The sequence below is a fragment of the Oncorhynchus keta genome, unplaced genomic scaffold, assembly GCF_023373465.1.
Source record: "Oncorhynchus keta strain PuntledgeMale-10-30-2019 unplaced genomic scaffold, Oket_V2 Un_scaffold_5451_pilon_pilon, whole genome shotgun sequence".
In the NCBI taxonomy this organism is placed as follows: domain Eukaryota; kingdom Metazoa; phylum Chordata; class Actinopteri; order Salmoniformes; family Salmonidae; genus Oncorhynchus; species Oncorhynchus keta.
In genome coordinates this window covers 227,623-244,265 of record NW_026290961.1, presented here as the reverse complement: position 1 = coordinate 244,265, position 16,643 = coordinate 227,623, and the positions used below count along the sequence as shown (strand labels likewise).

At 44.6% G+C, this 16,643-nt stretch overlaps 1 protein-coding gene and 1 long non-coding RNA gene across 53 annotated transcripts in view; one reads left to right on the top strand and one right to left on the bottom strand.

Annotated features, from left to right (window-relative positions):
- The window catches only part of LOC118373693 (fibronectin-like), a 36,722-nt gene extending 23,455 nt beyond the window's left edge, over nt 1-13,267 (top strand). Inside the window, exons 9-16 of one of the 50 annotated variants that reach the window (XM_052517004.1) lie at nt 3,535-3,618; nt 3,700-4,098; nt 9,126-9,265; nt 9,345-10,192; nt 10,371-10,491; nt 10,814-10,895; nt 11,388-11,849; nt 11,910-12,459. In XM_052517004.1, coding sequence (XP_052372964.1) covers nt 3,535-3,618; nt 3,700-4,098; nt 9,126-9,265; nt 9,345-9,458 — 737 coding nt within the window. In that variant the 3' untranslated portion in view covers nt 9,459-10,192; nt 10,371-10,491; nt 10,814-10,895; nt 11,388-11,849; nt 11,910-12,459. The other 49 variants (XM_052516992.1, XM_052516989.1, XM_052516986.1 and 46 more) reach the window with 49 other exon arrangements.
- LOC127929175 (uncharacterized) lies at nt 7,034-8,098 on the bottom strand. Of its 3 annotated transcripts, XR_008133662.1 has the most exons (4): nt 7,680-8,098; nt 7,398-7,472; nt 7,254-7,328; nt 7,034-7,178 (listed from the first exon to the last, which is right to left on the bottom strand). It is a non-coding gene; the product is annotated as an uncharacterized LOC127929175 (long non-coding RNA). The 3 variants fall into 3 exon arrangements; XR_008133661.1 differs by lacking the exon at nt 7,254-7,328 and having other exon boundaries at nt 7,111-7,253; nt 7,329-7,472; XR_008133660.1 differs by lacking the exon at nt 7,034-7,178 and having other exon boundaries at nt 7,179-7,328.
- Nucleotides 13,268-16,643: the final 3,376 nt, after the last annotated feature.

Sequence of the window (16,643 nt, the reverse complement as noted above, 5' to 3'; positions counted from 1 at the left end):
TTCTGGTCCAGGATAACTTTGCATCAAAACTTCCAAATGACATATTACAGGTCGACGAAACTGGTCAAACTAAGTGCAGAATCAATCTTCAGGATGTTATAATCATATAGATCCAATAGCATTCCAACCGGATCATTCGTTTTCATCTGGGGCTGATTGGAACAGCCGAAGCACTCAAACGCAAACGCGCCTCAACAAAATGGAAATCTTTTGCGACACCTACTACTTTCCTTCCCATTAGGTCAAAGTTCACAGCAAATGCTCCATTATACTTTCTACTGAATGAGGACATCTCGTGGAAGACGTAGGAAGTGGTTCCAGATCCATAACTTGTTGGGAAGGGAGGGGGCGATGACGTCAAAGTTGCCCCAAATTTCAGAATTTCAAAACTAGTTTGGAAGATTGCCTGCCCTGTGAGTTCTGTTATACACACAGACCTAATTCAAACGGTTTTAGAAACTTCAGAGTGTTTTCTATCCAATATTAATAATAATATGCATATATTAGCAATTTATGACAGATTTTGATGCAGTTCACTATGGGCACGCAATTCATCCAAAGGGGAAATACTGCCCCCTATCTCTAACAGCAAACAGATTAACGACCATTTCGAATCCCAACGTACCTTCTCCGCTATGCAATCTGTTTTCGGAGCTGGTCAAGGGTGCACCTCCGCCACTCTCAAGGTCCTTAACAATATCATAACCGCCATCGACAAAAGACATTACTGTGCAGCCGTGTTCATCGACCTGGCCAAAGCTTTTGACTCTGTCAATCACCACATTCTTATTGGCTAACTCAACAGCCTTGGTTTCTCAAATGATTGCCTCGCCTGGTTCACCAACTACTTCTCTGATAGAGTTCAGTGTGTCAAATCGGAGGGCCTGTTGTCCGGACCTCTGGCAGTCTCTATGGGGGTGCCACAGGGTTCAATTCTCAGTCCGACTCTCTTCTCTGTATACATCAATGATGTCGCTCTTTCTGCTGGTGATTATCTGATCCACCTCTACACAGACGACACCATTCTGTATACTTCTTGCCCCTCTTTGGACACTGTGTTAACTAACCTCCAGACGAGCTTCAATGCCATACAACTCTCCTTCCATTGCCACCAACTGCTCTTAAATGCAAGTAAAACTAAATGCATGCTCTTCAACCGATCATTGCATTCGTTGGCTGGCCCTCGCTTCATACTCGTCACCAAACCCACTGGCTACAGGTTATCTACACGTCTCTGGTGTAGGTAATGCCCCGCCTTATCTCAGCTCGCTGTTCACCATAGCAGCACCTCACTCGTAACACGCGCTCCAGAAGGTATATTTCACTGGTCACCCCCAAAGCCAATTCCTCCTTTGGTCACCTTTCCTTCCAGTTCTCGGCTGCCAATGACTGGAGCAAACTGCAAAAATCACTGAAGCTGGAGACTCCTATCTCCCTCACTATATTTAAGCACCAGTTGTCAGAGCAGCTCTCAGATCACTGCACCTGGACATAGCCCATCTGTAAAAAGCCCATCCAACTACCTCATCCCCATACTGTATTTATTTGCTTATCTTGCTCCTTTGTACCCCAGTATCTCTACTTGCACGTCCATCTTTTGCACATCTACCATTCCAGTGTTTAATTGCCATATTGTAATTACTTCATTAATTACTATCATTGCTATGCAGACGACACACAATTAATCTTCTCCTTTCCCCCTTCTGATGACCAGGTGGCGAATCGCATCTCTGCATGTCTGGCAGACATATCAGTGTGGATGACGGATCACCACCTCAAGCTGAACCTCGGCAAGACGGAGCTGCTCTTCCTTCCGGGGAAGGACTGCCCGTTCCATGATCTCGCCATCACGGTTGACAACTCCATTGTGTCCTCCTCCCAGAGCGCTAAGAACCTTGGCGTGATCCTGGACAACACCCTGTCGTTCTCAACTAACATCAAGGCGGTGGCCCGTTCCTGTAGGTTCATGCTCTACAACATCCGCAGAGTACGACCCTGCCTCACACAGGAAGCGGCGCAGGTCCTAATCCAGGCACTTGTCATCTCCCGTCTGGATTACTGCAACTCGCTGTTGGCTGGGCTCCCTGCCTGTGCCATTAAACCCCTACAACTCATCCAGAACGCCGCAGCCCGTCTGGTGTTCAACCTTCCCAAGTTCTCTCACGTCACCCCGCTCCTCCGCTCTCTCCACTGGCTTCCAGTTGAAGCTCGCATCCGCTACAAGACCATGGTGCTTGCCTACGGAGCTGTGAGGGGAACGGCACCTCAGTACCTCCAGGCTCTGATCAGGCCCTACACCCAAACAAGGGCACTGCGTTCATCCACCTCTGGCCTGCTCGCCTCCCTACCACTGAGGAAGTACAGTTCCCGCTCAGCCCAGTCAAAACTGTTCGCTGCTCTGGCTCCCCAATGGTGGAACAAACTCCCTCACGACGCCAGGACAGCGGAGTCAATCACCACCTTCCGGAGACACCTGAAACCCCACCTCTTTAAGGAATACCTAGGATAGGATAAAGTAATCCTCCCCCCCCCCCTTAAAAGATTTAGATGCACTATTGTAAAGTGGCTGTTCCACTGGATGTCATAAGGTGAATGCACCAATTTGTAAGTCGCTCTGGATAAGAGCGTCTGCTAAATGACTTAAATGTAAATGTAAATGTAAATGTACTTCGCCACCATGGCCTATTTATTGCCTTAACTCCCGTATCTTACCTCATTTGCACTCAGTATATATATTTTTTCCTACTGTATTATTGACTGTATGTTTTGTTTATTCCATGTGTCACTCTGGGTTGTTGTATGTGTCAAACTGCTATGCTTTATCTTGGCCAGGTTGCAGTTGCAAATGAGAACTTGTTCTCCACTAGCCTACCTGGTTAAATAAAGGTGAAATAAATAAATACTTTAGTAATCATAATGTATGTGTCAGCATGGGATGTAAAGGTACATTATCTTTGACTACTATTCTACTTTTCCTCCTGTTCAAGAGGATAGAAATCCTCATAATTTCCTGATAATTTTAGCGTAATTATTTCTATATAGTCTATACTTTCTCACTCTGAACTTCTAACTCAAGTGGGAAGGGTGTGACTTCTTGACAACGATCACAGATCGCCCCTGTAGCAATTAAGGTGAAGTGCCTTGTTCAAGGGCACAACATATTTTTCACCTTGTCCGCTCCGGTATTCAAACCTGCAACATTTCGGTTATTGGCACAACACTGTAACCTCGAGGCTGCCTGCCTCTACCTTACCCCTAACTACAGTGCCCGTTAATATTGAGGCTACCTGCCTCTACCTAAAGTGCCCTTTTTCAGGTGCGAGCTATAAATCTGTGTTTTCACATTGCATTTGTTTTAGGGGGCATGAGAATTGGCGAGGAGAAAACTCAAAATAACTTTGATCGCTTTAATTATATTTTTTTTACACTGCAAATTGTTTTTAATGCCATGAGATCCAGCCAAATAGGTTCTGGAATGCATCAGTCCTAAACTGAGGTGCTGTTCCTGTTCCCTGTTAATAACCTGTTATTCAGTACATTTTCAGTGGTGGAAGAGAACCTCCAGAGTTGCTGCAGTGTGTGTTCTACTGGCTGTGATCATTGGCCTGTGGGATTCCTGTAAGTTAATGTTTTATTACTAAACATTTGTAGTCAATGTTGTGATAATTACACATTTTGATTGACTTTTCCGTTTTACAGATGCAACTGCAGAGCGAGACCAGCTACAGAATAGTCTAAATACCAGGACTACAGAGAGAGACCAGCTACAGAATAGTCTAAATACCAGGACCACAGAGAGAGACCAGCTACAGAATAGTCTAAATACCAGGACCACAGAGAGAGACCAGCTACAGAATAGTCTAAATACCAGGACCACAGAGAGAGACCAGCTACAGAATAGTCTAAATACCAGGACCACAGAGAGAGACCAGCTACAGAATAGTCTAAATACCAGGACCACCGAGAGAGACCAGTCACAGAATAGTCTAAATACCAGGACCACTGAAATAGACAAGTTGATGAAGAGTCTGAACACTACAACTATGGAGCGTGACCAGCTACAGAAGGAGAAAGAAAGGCTGAACTGGACGAACAATGGTAAGGACAGCCCCCCCACATAGTTTCGGTAGTTGACCTGTTATCTCACACCCAAGCAAATTCAAGAAGTATTGTCATCGCTAGCCGTGGCCATTAGGAACAATAACAAATGACAGGAACTGTGTTTTGCCGTAGCGCTCAACACATGCCACAGGAGATAAGAGGTCATCAGAACTACCTACCTACAACTCCCACAGATTTTGTTTTGTCAGTCGAGGAAATTAGATAAATACTAGTTCGACATCTTTTATCATTCACCAGTGACCTTGTGGTTAGTGGTCGCCCTGAGATTGGAAGTATTGAGAGTTCGATCCCCGACTGAGTCCTATGAAAGGCTGTACAATGTTACCTGATGAGTGTCTGCTTGGCACTCAGCATTAAGGAGATAAAGTGGAGGTAAGGTCCTACGATAGACTAGTGTCTAGCGGGTGTACTTTATAAAAAAATATATACTTTTAGTTAAACAGGATCAACTAGGACCAATGTCTCATTTGCAGTAGAGCCCTGTTTTCAATACAAAGAACTAAACATATACAGTGGCAAGGAAAAGTGTGAACCCTTTGGAATTACCTGGATTTCTGCATAAATTGGTCATTAAATGTGAACTGGTCTTCATCTAGGTCACAACAATAGACAAACACAGTCTGCTTAAACTTTTAACACAAACAATTATTTCCGTGTCTTTATTGAACACACCGTGTAAACATTCACAGTGCAGGGTGTAAAAAGTAGGTGAACCCTTGGATTTAATAACTTGTTGACCCTCCTTTGGCAGCAATAACCTCAACCAAACGTTTTCTGTAGTTGCGGATCAGACCTGCAAAACGGTCAGGAGGAATTTTGGACCATTCCTCTTTACAAAACTGTTTCAGTTCAGCAATATTCTTGGGATATCTGGTGTGAAGTGCTCTCTTGAGGTCATACCACAGCATCTCAATCGGGTTGAGGTCAGGACTCTGACTGGGCCACTCCAGAAGGCGTATTTTCTTCTATTGAAGCCATTCTGTTGTTGATTTACTTCTGTGTTTTGGGTTGTTGTCTTGTTGCATCACCCAACTTCTGTTGAGCTTCAATTGGCAGATAGACAGCCTTACATTCTTCTGCAAAATGTTGATAAACTTGGAAATTTATTTTTCCGTTGATGATAGCAAGCTGTCCAGGCCCTGAGGCGACAAAGCAGCCCCAAACCATGATGTTCCCTCCACCATACTTTAAAGTTGGGATGAGGTTTTGATGTTGGTGTGCTGTGCTGTGCCTTTTTTCTCCAAACATAGTGTTGTGTGTTCCTTCCAAACAACTCAACTTTAGTTTAATCTGTCCACAGAATATTTTGCCAGTCGCGCTGTGGAACATCCAGGTGATCTTTTGCAAACTTACGAAGTTGAGCAATGTTTTTTTTGGACAGCAGTGGCTTCTTCTGTGGTGTCCTCCCAAGAACACCATTCTTGTTTAGTGTTTTATGTATCGTAGACTCGTCAGAGATGTTAGCATGTTACAGAGATTTCTGTAAGTCTTTAGCTGAAACTCTAGGATTCTTCTGAACATCATTGAGCATTCTGCTCTGTGCTCTTGCAGTCATCTTTGCAGGACGGCCACTCCTATGGAGAGTAGCAACAGTGCTGAATTTGATCCATTTATAGACAATTTGTCTCACCGTAGACTGATGAACATCGAGGCTTTTAGAGATACTTGTGTAACCCTTTCCAGCTTTATGCAAGTCAACCTAATCTTAGGTCTTCTGAGATGTATTTTGTTCAAGGCATGGTTCACATAAGGCAAAGCTTCTTGCGGCTCGAGTGTTTTTTATAGAGCAAGGCGGCTCTAACCAATTTCTCCAATCTCGTCTCATTGATTGGACTCCAGGTTAGCTGATTCCTGAATCCAATTAGCTTTTTAATAAGTCATTAGCTCAGGCTTAGTTTAAGGAGACTGTGTTTGTCTATTGTTGTGACTTAGATGAAGATCAGATCAAATTTGATGACCATTTTATGTAGAAATCCAGGTAATTCCAAAGGGTTCACATACATTTTCTTGCCACTGTATGCACAACTACACAGACACAATAAATATATGCCTTAAGAAAAACAACCACAGTAAACATTTACAAGATCAGAAATACATTTTTTGAAATGCACAAGAGGCACCAGAACATCAATTCTAAGAGTTTTTTGTAAATTGTTCCACATACAGTTGAAGTCGGAGGTTTACATACACCTTTGCCAAATACATTTAAACTCAGTTTTCCACAATTTTGGACATTTAATCCTCATAAAAATTCCCTGTCTTAGGTCAGTTAGGATCACCACTTGTGAATTGTCAGAATAATAGTAGAGAGAATGGTTTATTTCAGCTTTTATTTCTTTCATCACATTCCCAGTGGGTCAGAAGTTTACATACACTCAATTAGTATTTGGTAGCGTTGCCTTGAAATTGTTTAACTTGGGTCAAACATTTCAGGTAGCCTTTCACAAGCTTCCCACAATAAGTTGGGTGAATTTTGACCCATTCCTCCTGACAGAGCTGGTGTAACTGAGTCAGGTTTGTAGGTCTCCTTGCTCGCACACGTTTTTTACAGTTCTGCCCACAAATGTTCTATAGGGTTGAGGTCAAGGCTTTGTGATGGCCACTCCAATACATTGACTGTGTTGTCCTGAAGCCATTTTGTCACAACTTTGGAAGCATGTTTGGGGTCATTGTCCATTTGGAAGACCCATTTGCGGCCAAGCTTTAACTTCCTGAATGATGTCTTGAGATGTTACTTCAATAAATCCACGTAATTTTCCTTCCTCATGCCATAATTTGCCTTCCTCATGCCATAATTTGCCTTCCTCATGCCATAATTCTAGAAGAGACTATAGATGTCAGATACATTGGAAGTTGTTACTTGTACATCAAGCTGCCTCTACAGAAACAGGAGCATAGATCCTATGAGCTGTTCTGACCTCTCACAAGCTCTCTCATCAAGCTGCCTCTACAGAAACAGGAGCATAGATCCTATGAGCTGTTCTGGCCTCTCACAAGCTCTCTCATCAAGCTGCCTCTACAGAAACAGGAGCAGAGATCCTATGAGCTGTTCTGGCCTCTCACAAGTTCTCTCATCAAGCTGCCTCTACAGAAACAGGAGCAGGAGCATAGATCCTATGAGCTGTTCTGACCTCTCACAAGCTCTCTCATCAAGCTGCCTCTACAGAAACAGAAACAGGAGCATAGATCCTATGAGCTGTTCTGACCTCTCACAAGTTCTCTCATCAAGCTGCCTCTACAGAAACAGGAGCAGAGATCCTATGAGCTGTTCTGACCTCTCACAAGCTCTCTCATCAAGCTGCCTCTACAGAAACAGAAACAGGAGCATAGATCCTATGAGCTGTTCTGACCTCTCACAAGTTCTCTCATCAAGCTGCCTCTACAGAAAAAGGAGCATAGATCCTATGAGCTGTTCTGGCCTCTCACAAGCTCTCTCATCAAGCTGCCTCTACAGAAACAGGAGCATAGATCCAATGAGCTGTTCTGGCCTCTCACAAGCTCTCTCATCAAGCTGCCTCTACAGAAACAGGAGCAGAGATCCTATGAGCTGTTCTGACCTCTCACAAGCTCTCTCATCAAGCTGCCTCTACAGAAACAGGAGCATAGATCCTATGAGCTGTTCTGACCTCTCACAAGCTCTCTCATCAAGCTGCCTCTACAGAAACAGGAGCATAGATCCTATGAGCTGTTCTGACCTCTCACAAGCTCTCTCATCAAGCTGCCTCTACAGAAACAGGAGCAGGAGCATAGATCCTATGAGCTGTTCTGACCTCTCACAAGCCAAGGCTCGTGCAACGCTACTTACTTATTGAATGTGTGAATAAATAATAGTTGCAAAGTTATGTTTAACTTGAAAGTGTCACTGAACAAAAATATAAAGGCAACATGTAAAGTGTTGGTCCCATGTTTCATGAGCTGAAATAAAATATATCAGAAATGTTCCATATGCATGTTTCAAAGCTCAAATGTTGTGCACAGATGTGTTTACATCTCTGTTAGTGAGCTTATCTCTTTTGCCAAGATAACCATCGACCTGACAGGTGTGGCATATCAAGAAGCTAATTAAACAGCATGATAATTACACAGGTGCACTTTGTGCTGGGGATAGTAAGAGGCCACTCTAAAATGTGCAGTTTTGTCCACAACACAATGCCGTCTATGACTCAAGTTGAGGAAGCATGCAGTTTGCATGATGACTCCAAGAATGTCGACCCGACCTGTTGTCAGAGATTTTTATGTTAATTTCTCTACATTAAGCCTCCAACTTCATTTTAGAGAATTTGGCAGTACGTCCGACCGGCCTCACAACTGCAGACCACGTGTAACCACGCCAGCTCAGGACCTCTACATCAGACTCCTTCACCTGCCACCCGGACAGCTGATGAAACTGGGTTTGCACAACAAGAATTTCAGTGCAAACTGTCAGAAATCGTCTCAGGGAAGCTCATCTGCATGTAGCAAGGATCTGTACACATTTCCTGGAAGATGAAAATGTCCCAGTTCTTCCATGTCCTGAAAAGTCACCAGACATGTCACCCATTGAGCATGTCTGTGATGCTCTGGATTGAGCTGTACGACAGTGTGTTCCAGTTTCCGCCAATATCCAGCAACTTTGCACAGCCATTGAAGTGGAGTGGGACAACATTCCACAGGCCACAATCAACAGCCTGATCAACTCTATGTGAAGGAGACAAAAAAAAACATATATATACAGATATCTGTGACCAACAGATGCATAATTGTATTCCCAGTCATGTGAAATCCATACATTAGGACCTAAAAAATGTATTTCAATTTACTGATTTCCTTTTATGAACTGTAACTAAGTAAAATCTGTGAAATGCATTCATGTTGCGTTTATAATTTTGTTCAGTGTAAAACCTTCCTGATGAAGGGCAGAATCTCAATCAGCTCAGTGGAAGGGTTCATTAACTTTATCTGAGTCATGCTCTTGATTTTAAATAACATTAAAGTGACAAATATGGTAAATGTGAAACTTCTAGGGCCCTGTCCTGAAGGATGGAGAAGGTTTGGCTGCAGCTGTTACTACCTCTCTACTGAGGGGAAATCCTGGGAGGAGAGTAGACAGGACTGTCTGGAGAGAGGAGCAGATCTGGTGATCATTAACAGTGAAGAGGAACAGGTGAGAGACAGAGAGAGATACTCTATTTATTAGTCCATCATGTGTTACTAACAATGCTATTTCTGTTCCTCAACAACAGACATTCATCAATGGGTTTGAATCAGTCCTTTTTGCCTGGATTGGTCTGACTGACTCTGTTACTGAGGGGACCTGGAAATGGGTGGACGACACCCCACTGACCACCCCAAGGTAAGAGACTACGGATCTATAATAACACTGACCACCCCAAGGTAAGAGACTACTGATCTATAATAACACTGACCACCCAAAGGTAAGAGACTACTGATCTATAATAACACTGACCACCCCAAGGTAAGAGACTACTGATCTATAATAACACTGACCACCCCAAGGTAAGAGACTACTGCTCTATAATAACACTGACCACCCCAAGGTAAGAGACTACTGCTCTATAATAACACTGACCACCCAAAGGTAAGAGACTACTGATCTATAATAACACTGACCACCCCAAGGTAAGAGACTACTGATCTATAATAACACTGACCACCCAAAGGTAAGAGACTACTGATCTATAATAACACTGACCACCCCAAGGTAAGAGACTACTGATCTATAATAACACTGACCACCCCAAGGTAAGAGACTACTGATCTATAATAACACTGACCACCCCAAGGTAAGAGACTACTGATCTATAATAACACTGACCACCCAAAGGTAAGAGACTACTGATCTATAATAACACTGACCACCCCAAGGTAAGAGACTACTGATCTATAATAACACTGACCACCCAAAGGTAAGAGACTACTGATCTATAATAACACTGACCACCCCAAGGTAAGAGACTACTGATCTATAATAACACTGACCACCCCAAGGTAAGAGACTACTGCTCTATAATAACACTGACCACCCCAAGGTAAGAGACTACTGCTGTATAATAACACTGACCACCCCAAGGTAAGACTACTGAGACTGACCACCCCAAGGTGCTCTATAATAACACTGACCACCCCAAGGTAAGAGACTACTACTCTAATAACACTGACCACCCCAAGGTAAGAGACTACTACTCTAATAACACTGACCACCCCAAGGTAAGAGACAACTGCTCTATAATAACACTGACCACCCCAAGGTAAGAGACTACTGCTCTATAATAACACTGACCACCCCAAGGTAAGAGACTACTAATCTAATAACACTGACCACCCCAAGGTAAGAGACTACTGCTCTATAATAACACTGACCACCCCAAGGTAAGAGACTACTGATCTATAATAACACTGACCACCCCAAGGTAAGAGACTACTGCTCTATAATAACACTGACCACCCCAAGGTAAGAGACTACTACTCTAATAACACTGACCACCCCAAGGTAAGAGACTACTACTCTAATAACACTGACCACCCCAAGGTAAGAGACTACTGCTCTATAATAACACTGACCACCCCAAGGTAAGAGACTACTGATCTATAATAACACTGACCATCCCAAGGTAAGAGACTACTGCTCTATAATAACACTGACCACCCCAAGGTAAGAGACTACTAATCTAATAACACTGACCACCCCAAGGTAAGAGACTACTGCTCTATAATAACACTGACCACCCCAAGGTAAGAGACTACTGATCTATAATAACACTGACCACCCCAAGGTAAGAGACTACTGCTCTATAATAACACTGACCACCCCAAGGTAAGAGACTACTGCTCTATAATAACACTGACCACCCCAAGGTAAGAGACTACTGCTCTATAATAACACTGACCACCCCAAGGTAAGAGACTACTGCTCTATAATAACACTGACCACCCCAAGGTAAGAGACTACTGCTCTATAATAACACTGACCACCCCAAGGTAAGCGACTACTGTTCTATAATAACACTGACCACTCCACGGTAAGAGACTACTGCTCTATAATAACACTGACCACCCCAAGGTAAGAGACTACTGCTCTATAATAACACTGACCACCCCAAGGTAAGAGACTACTGCTCTATAATAACACTGACCACCCCAAGGTAAGAGACTACTGCTCTATAATAACACTGACCACCCCAAGGTAAGAGACTACTGATCTGTAATAACACTGACCACCCCAAGGTAAGAGACTACTGCTCTATAATAACACTGACCACCCCAAGGTAAGAGACTACTAATCTAATAACACTGACCACCCCAAGGTAAGAGACTACTGCTCTATAATAACACTGACCACCCCAAGGTAAGAGACTCCTGCTCTAATAACACTGACCACCCCAAGGTAATATACTACTGCTCTAATAACACTGACCACCCCAAGGTAAGAGACTACTGCTCTATAATAACACTGACCACCCCAAGGTAAGAGACTACTGCTCTATAATAACACTGACCACAGTGGAAGGAGTAGGACTGATTCTCTGTGTTGTTCATACTCTAGGTTCTGAGAAGGTGACCAGTCTAACTCTGTGTTATTCATACTCTAGGTTCTGAGAGAGTGGTCAGTCTAACTCTGTGTTGTTCATACTCTAGGTTCTGAGAGAGTGGTCAGTCTAACTCTGTGTTGTTCATACTCTAGGTTCTGAGAGAGTGGTCAGTCTAACTCTGTGTTGTTCATACTCTAGGTTCTTAGACCTATATTATTAGAGAGTGGTCAGTCTAACTCTGTGTTGTTCATACTCTAGGTTCTTAGAGAGTGGTCAGTCTAACTCTGTGTTATTCATACTCTAGGTTCTGAGAGAGTGGTCAGTCTAACTCTGTGTTGTTCATATTCTAGGTTCTGAGAAGGTGACCAGTCTAACTCTGTGTTATTCATACTCTAGGTTCTGAGAGAGTGGTCAGTCTAACTCTGTTGTTCATACTCTAGGTTCTGAGAGAGTGGTCAGTCTAACTCTGTGTTGTTCATACTCTTGGTTCTGAGAGAGTGGTCAGTCTAACTCTGTGTTATTCATATTCTAGGTTCTGAGAGAGTGGTCAGTCTAACTCTGTGTTATTCATACTCTAGGTTCTGAGAAGGTGACCAGTCTAACTCTGTGTTATTCATACTCTAGGTTATGAGAGAGTGGTCAGTCTAACTCTGTGTTGTTCATACTCTAGGTTCTGAGAGAGAGGTCAGTCTAACTCTGTGTTGTTCATATTCTAGGTTCTGAGAGAGTGGTCAGTCTAACTCTGTGTTGTTCATACTCTAGGTTCTGAGAGAGTGGTCAGTCTAACTCTGTGTTGTTCATACTCTGGGTTCTGAGAGAGAGGTCAGTCTAACTCTGTGTTGTTCATACTCTACGTTCTGAGAGGGTGACCAGTCTAACTCTGTGTTATTCATACTCTAGGTTCTGAGAAGGTGACCAGTCTAACTCTGTTGTTTCTTCTGCAGGTATTGGAGGATTGAACATCCTCGTGGTGGTACACTCCAGAACTGTGCATTCATCCATCACATGTCATCAGGCCAAGGACAATGGTGGAGTTTTGATTGTTCCTCTTCACAACAGTGGATCTGTGAGAAATAGGCTTCTCTTAGGTACTTTCTCTACACTGCTGATTAATGAACTCTACTGTATGTAATGATGGTCTGAAGACTGGTGTGTTTTGATAGAATGGTACTCTGAACTACAGGTCGGAGAGAAACACATGCACACATTCAGACACACCAACATACAGGACCTGAACAAGAGTCTCCCACGAGAGAAACGACACCTTTATTAGAAATTCCCTTTTGGGCCGAGAGCTGACACTGATTTTGAAGTTGCAGGCAGGGCTACCTCATCACTTGACCATGAACAACCAATCATGACTGACTCATGTCTGCTACACAAGCCGACACACAATCATTTATTCATATGTCAAACAATGATGTGTAGAATATAGATATCATTCAATAGCCACTGTCAATCAATTACTGTTAAGTTCTACATTTCTAAATACATTTAAAATGACTGTATATGTTTATTAGTTATACAGTATGTCTGCTTCTTGTGCTTTTATCATTCCGTACTTAAACGTGTACTTCCTGCTTATTCAATAAATCATTTAATCTTTTTTAAAGACATTTCTTGTCTAGTACATTTTTGTTCTCTCTAATCTGTTCTATACTTTATCTAATATTAACATGGAATCTAGAAGAACAAGACTCCTCTGTCTCTTTAGGATAGAGAGTGAATGTTACTGTTTACATTTTAACTCATATCTTGTTAAATTCCTCTATGTTGTGACAACACCAGATTGAAGGGTTGGATTGTAACCATTAGTTATCAAAGCAGTGTCTATGGTTGTGTAACTAAACTAACAAATGGGACTAATCATTGACTACAGTAGGACAGGTGGCAATGACCTCCAGTTATCAGAGAGACAGCCTTCAAATCAAATGTATTTGTCACATACACATGGTTAGTTGATGTTAATGCGAGTGTAGCGAAATGCTTGTGCTTATAGTTCCGACAATGCAGTAATAACCAACGAGTAATCTAACCTAACAATTCCAAAACTACTACCTTATACACACAATACATATATATACACAGTAAGAATATGTACATAAATATATATGAATGAGTGATGGTACAGAGCGGCATAGGCAAGATGCAGTAGATGGTATAGAGTACAGTATATACATATGAGATACGTAATGTAGGGTATGTAAACATAGTAAGTGGCATTGGCAGGGTTTTGGCAGGGTTAGGCAGGGTTTTGGCAGGGTTAGGCAGGGGTTAGGCAGGGTTTTAGCAGGGTTTTGGCAGGGTTAGGAAGGGTTAGGCAGGGTTTTGGCAGGGTTATGCAGGGTTTTGGCAGGGTTAGGCAGGGTTTTGGCAGGGTTTTGGCAGGGTTAGGCAGGGTTTTGGCAGGGTTTTAGCAGGGTTTTGGCAGGGTTAGGCAGGGTTTTGGCAGGGTTAGGCAGGATTAGGCAGGGTTTTGGCAGGGTTAGGCAGGGTTAGACAGGGTTTTGGCAGGGTTAGACAGGGTTTTGGCAGGGTTAGGTAGGGTTTTGGCAGGGTTAGGCAGGGTTTTGGCAGGGTTAGACAGGTTTAGGCAGGGTTTTGGCAGGGGTAGGCAGGGTTTTGGCAGGGTTTTGGCAGGGTTAGGCAGTGTTTTGGCAGGGTTAGGCAGGGTTTGGCAGGGTTAGGCAGGGTTTGGCAGGGTTGGGCAGGGTTTTAGCAGGGTTTTGGCAGGGTTAGGCAGGGTTTTGGCAGGGTTTTGGCAGGGTTAGGCAGGATTAGGCAGGGTTTTGGCAGGGTTAGACAGGGTTAGGCAGGGTTTTGGCAGGGTTAGGCAGGGTTTTGGCAGGGTTAGGCAGGGTTAGACAGGTTTAGGCAGGGTTTTGGCAGGGTTTTGGCAGGGGTAGGCAGGGTTTGGCAGGGTTAGGCAGGGTTTTGGCAGGGTTAGGCAGGGTTTTGGCAGGGTTAGGCAGGGTTTTGGCAGGGTTAGACAGGGTTAGGCAGGGTTAGGCAGGGTTTTGGCAGGGTTTTGGCAGGGTTAGACAGGGTTAGGCAGGGTTTTGGCAGGGTTAGGCAGGGTTTTGGCAGGGTTAGGCACGGTTAGGCAGTGTTTTGGCAGGGTTAGGCAGGGTTTTGGCAGGGTTAGGCAGGGTTTTGGCAGGGTTGGGCAGGGTTTTAGCAGGGTTTTGGCAGGGTTAGGCAGGGTTTTGGCAGGGTTTTGGCAGGGTTAGGCAGGATTAGGCAGGGTTTTGGCAGGGTTAGACAGGGTTAGGCAGGGTTTGGCAGGGTTAGGCAGGGTTTTGGCAGGGTTAGGCAGGGTTAGACAGGTTTAGGCAGGGTTTTGGCAGGGTTTTGGCAGGGGTAGGCAGGGTTTTGGCAGGGTTAGGCAGGGTTTTGGCAGGGTTAGGCAGGGTTTTGGCAGGGTTAGGCAGGGTTTTGGCAGGGTTAGACAGGGTTAGGCAGGGTTAGGCAGGGTTTTGGCAGGGTTTGGCAGGGTTAGACAGGGTTAGGCAGGGTTTTGGCAGGGTTAGGCAGGGTTTTGGCAGGGTTAGGCACGGTTAGGCAGGGTTTGGCAGGGTTTTGGCAGAGTTAGGCAGGGTTAGACAGGGTTAGGCAGGGTTAGGCAGGGTTAGGCAGGGTTTTGGCAGGGTTTGGCAGGGTTAGGCAGGGTTTTGGCAGGGTTAGGCAGGGTTTTGGCAGGGTTAGGCAGGGTTTTGGCATGGTTTTGGCAGGGTTAGGCAGGGTTTTGGCAGGGTTTGGCAGGGTTAGGCAGGGTTTTGGCAGGGTCAGGCAGGGTTTTGGCAGGGTTTTGGAAAGGTTAGGCAGGGTTTTGGCAGGGTTAGACAGGGTTAGGCAGGGTTTTGGCAGGGTTAGGTAGGGTTTTGGCAGGGTTAGGCAGGGTTTTGGCAGGGTTAGGCACGGTTAGGCAGGGTTTTGGCAGGGTTAGACAGGGTTAGGCAGGGTTTGGGCAGGGTTAGGCAGGGTTTTGGCAGGGGTAGGCAGGGTTAGACAGGGTTAGGCAGGGTTTTGTCAGGGTTAGGCAGGGTTTGGCAGGGTTTTGGCAGGGTTAGGCACGGTTTTGGCAGGGTTAGGCAGGGTTTTGGCAGGGTTAGGCACGGTTAGGCAGGGTTTTAGCAGGGTTAGACAGGGTTTTGGCAGGATTAGGCAGGGTTTGGCAGGGTTAGGCAGGGTTTTGGCAGGGTTAGGCAGGGTTTTGGCAGGGTTAGGCAGGGTTTTGGCAGGGTTAGGCAGGGTTTTGGCAGGGTTAGGCAGGGTTTGGCAGGGTTAGGCAGGGTTTTGGCAGGGTTTTGGCAGGGGTAGGCAGGGTTAGGCAGGGTTAGGCAGGGTTTTGGCAGGGTTTGGCAGGGTTAGGCAGGGTTTTGGCAGGGTTAGGCAGGGTTTTGTTGGTGTGATTGACAGAATGCATGAGATTAATCTAAAAGCGTATAAATCATCGGAGGCTGCTGAGGGGAGGACGGCTTGTAATAATGTCTGGAACAGAGCAAATAGAATGGCATCAAACACAGAAACCATAGAAACAATACTCTTGATGTATTTGATACATTTACATTACATTTAAGTCATTTAGCAGACGCTCTTATCCAGAGCGACTTACAAATTGGTGCATTACCTTATGACATCCAGTGGAACAGCCACTTTACAATAGTGCATCTAAATCTTTTAGGGGGGGAGTGAGAAGGATTACTTATCCTATCCTAGGTATTCCTTAAAGAGGTGGGGTTTCAGGTGTCTCCGGAAGGTGGTGATTGACTCCGCTGTCCTGGCGTCGTGAGGGAGTTTGTTCCACCATTGGGGGGCCAGAGCAGCGAACAGTTTTGACTGGGCTGAGCGGGAACTGTACTTCCTCAGTGGTAGGGAGGCGAGCAGGCCAGAGGTGGATGAACGCAGTGCCCTTGTTTGGGTGTAGGGCCTGATCAGAGCCTGGAGGTACTGAGGTGCCGTTCCCCTCACAGCTCCGTAGGCAAGCACCAT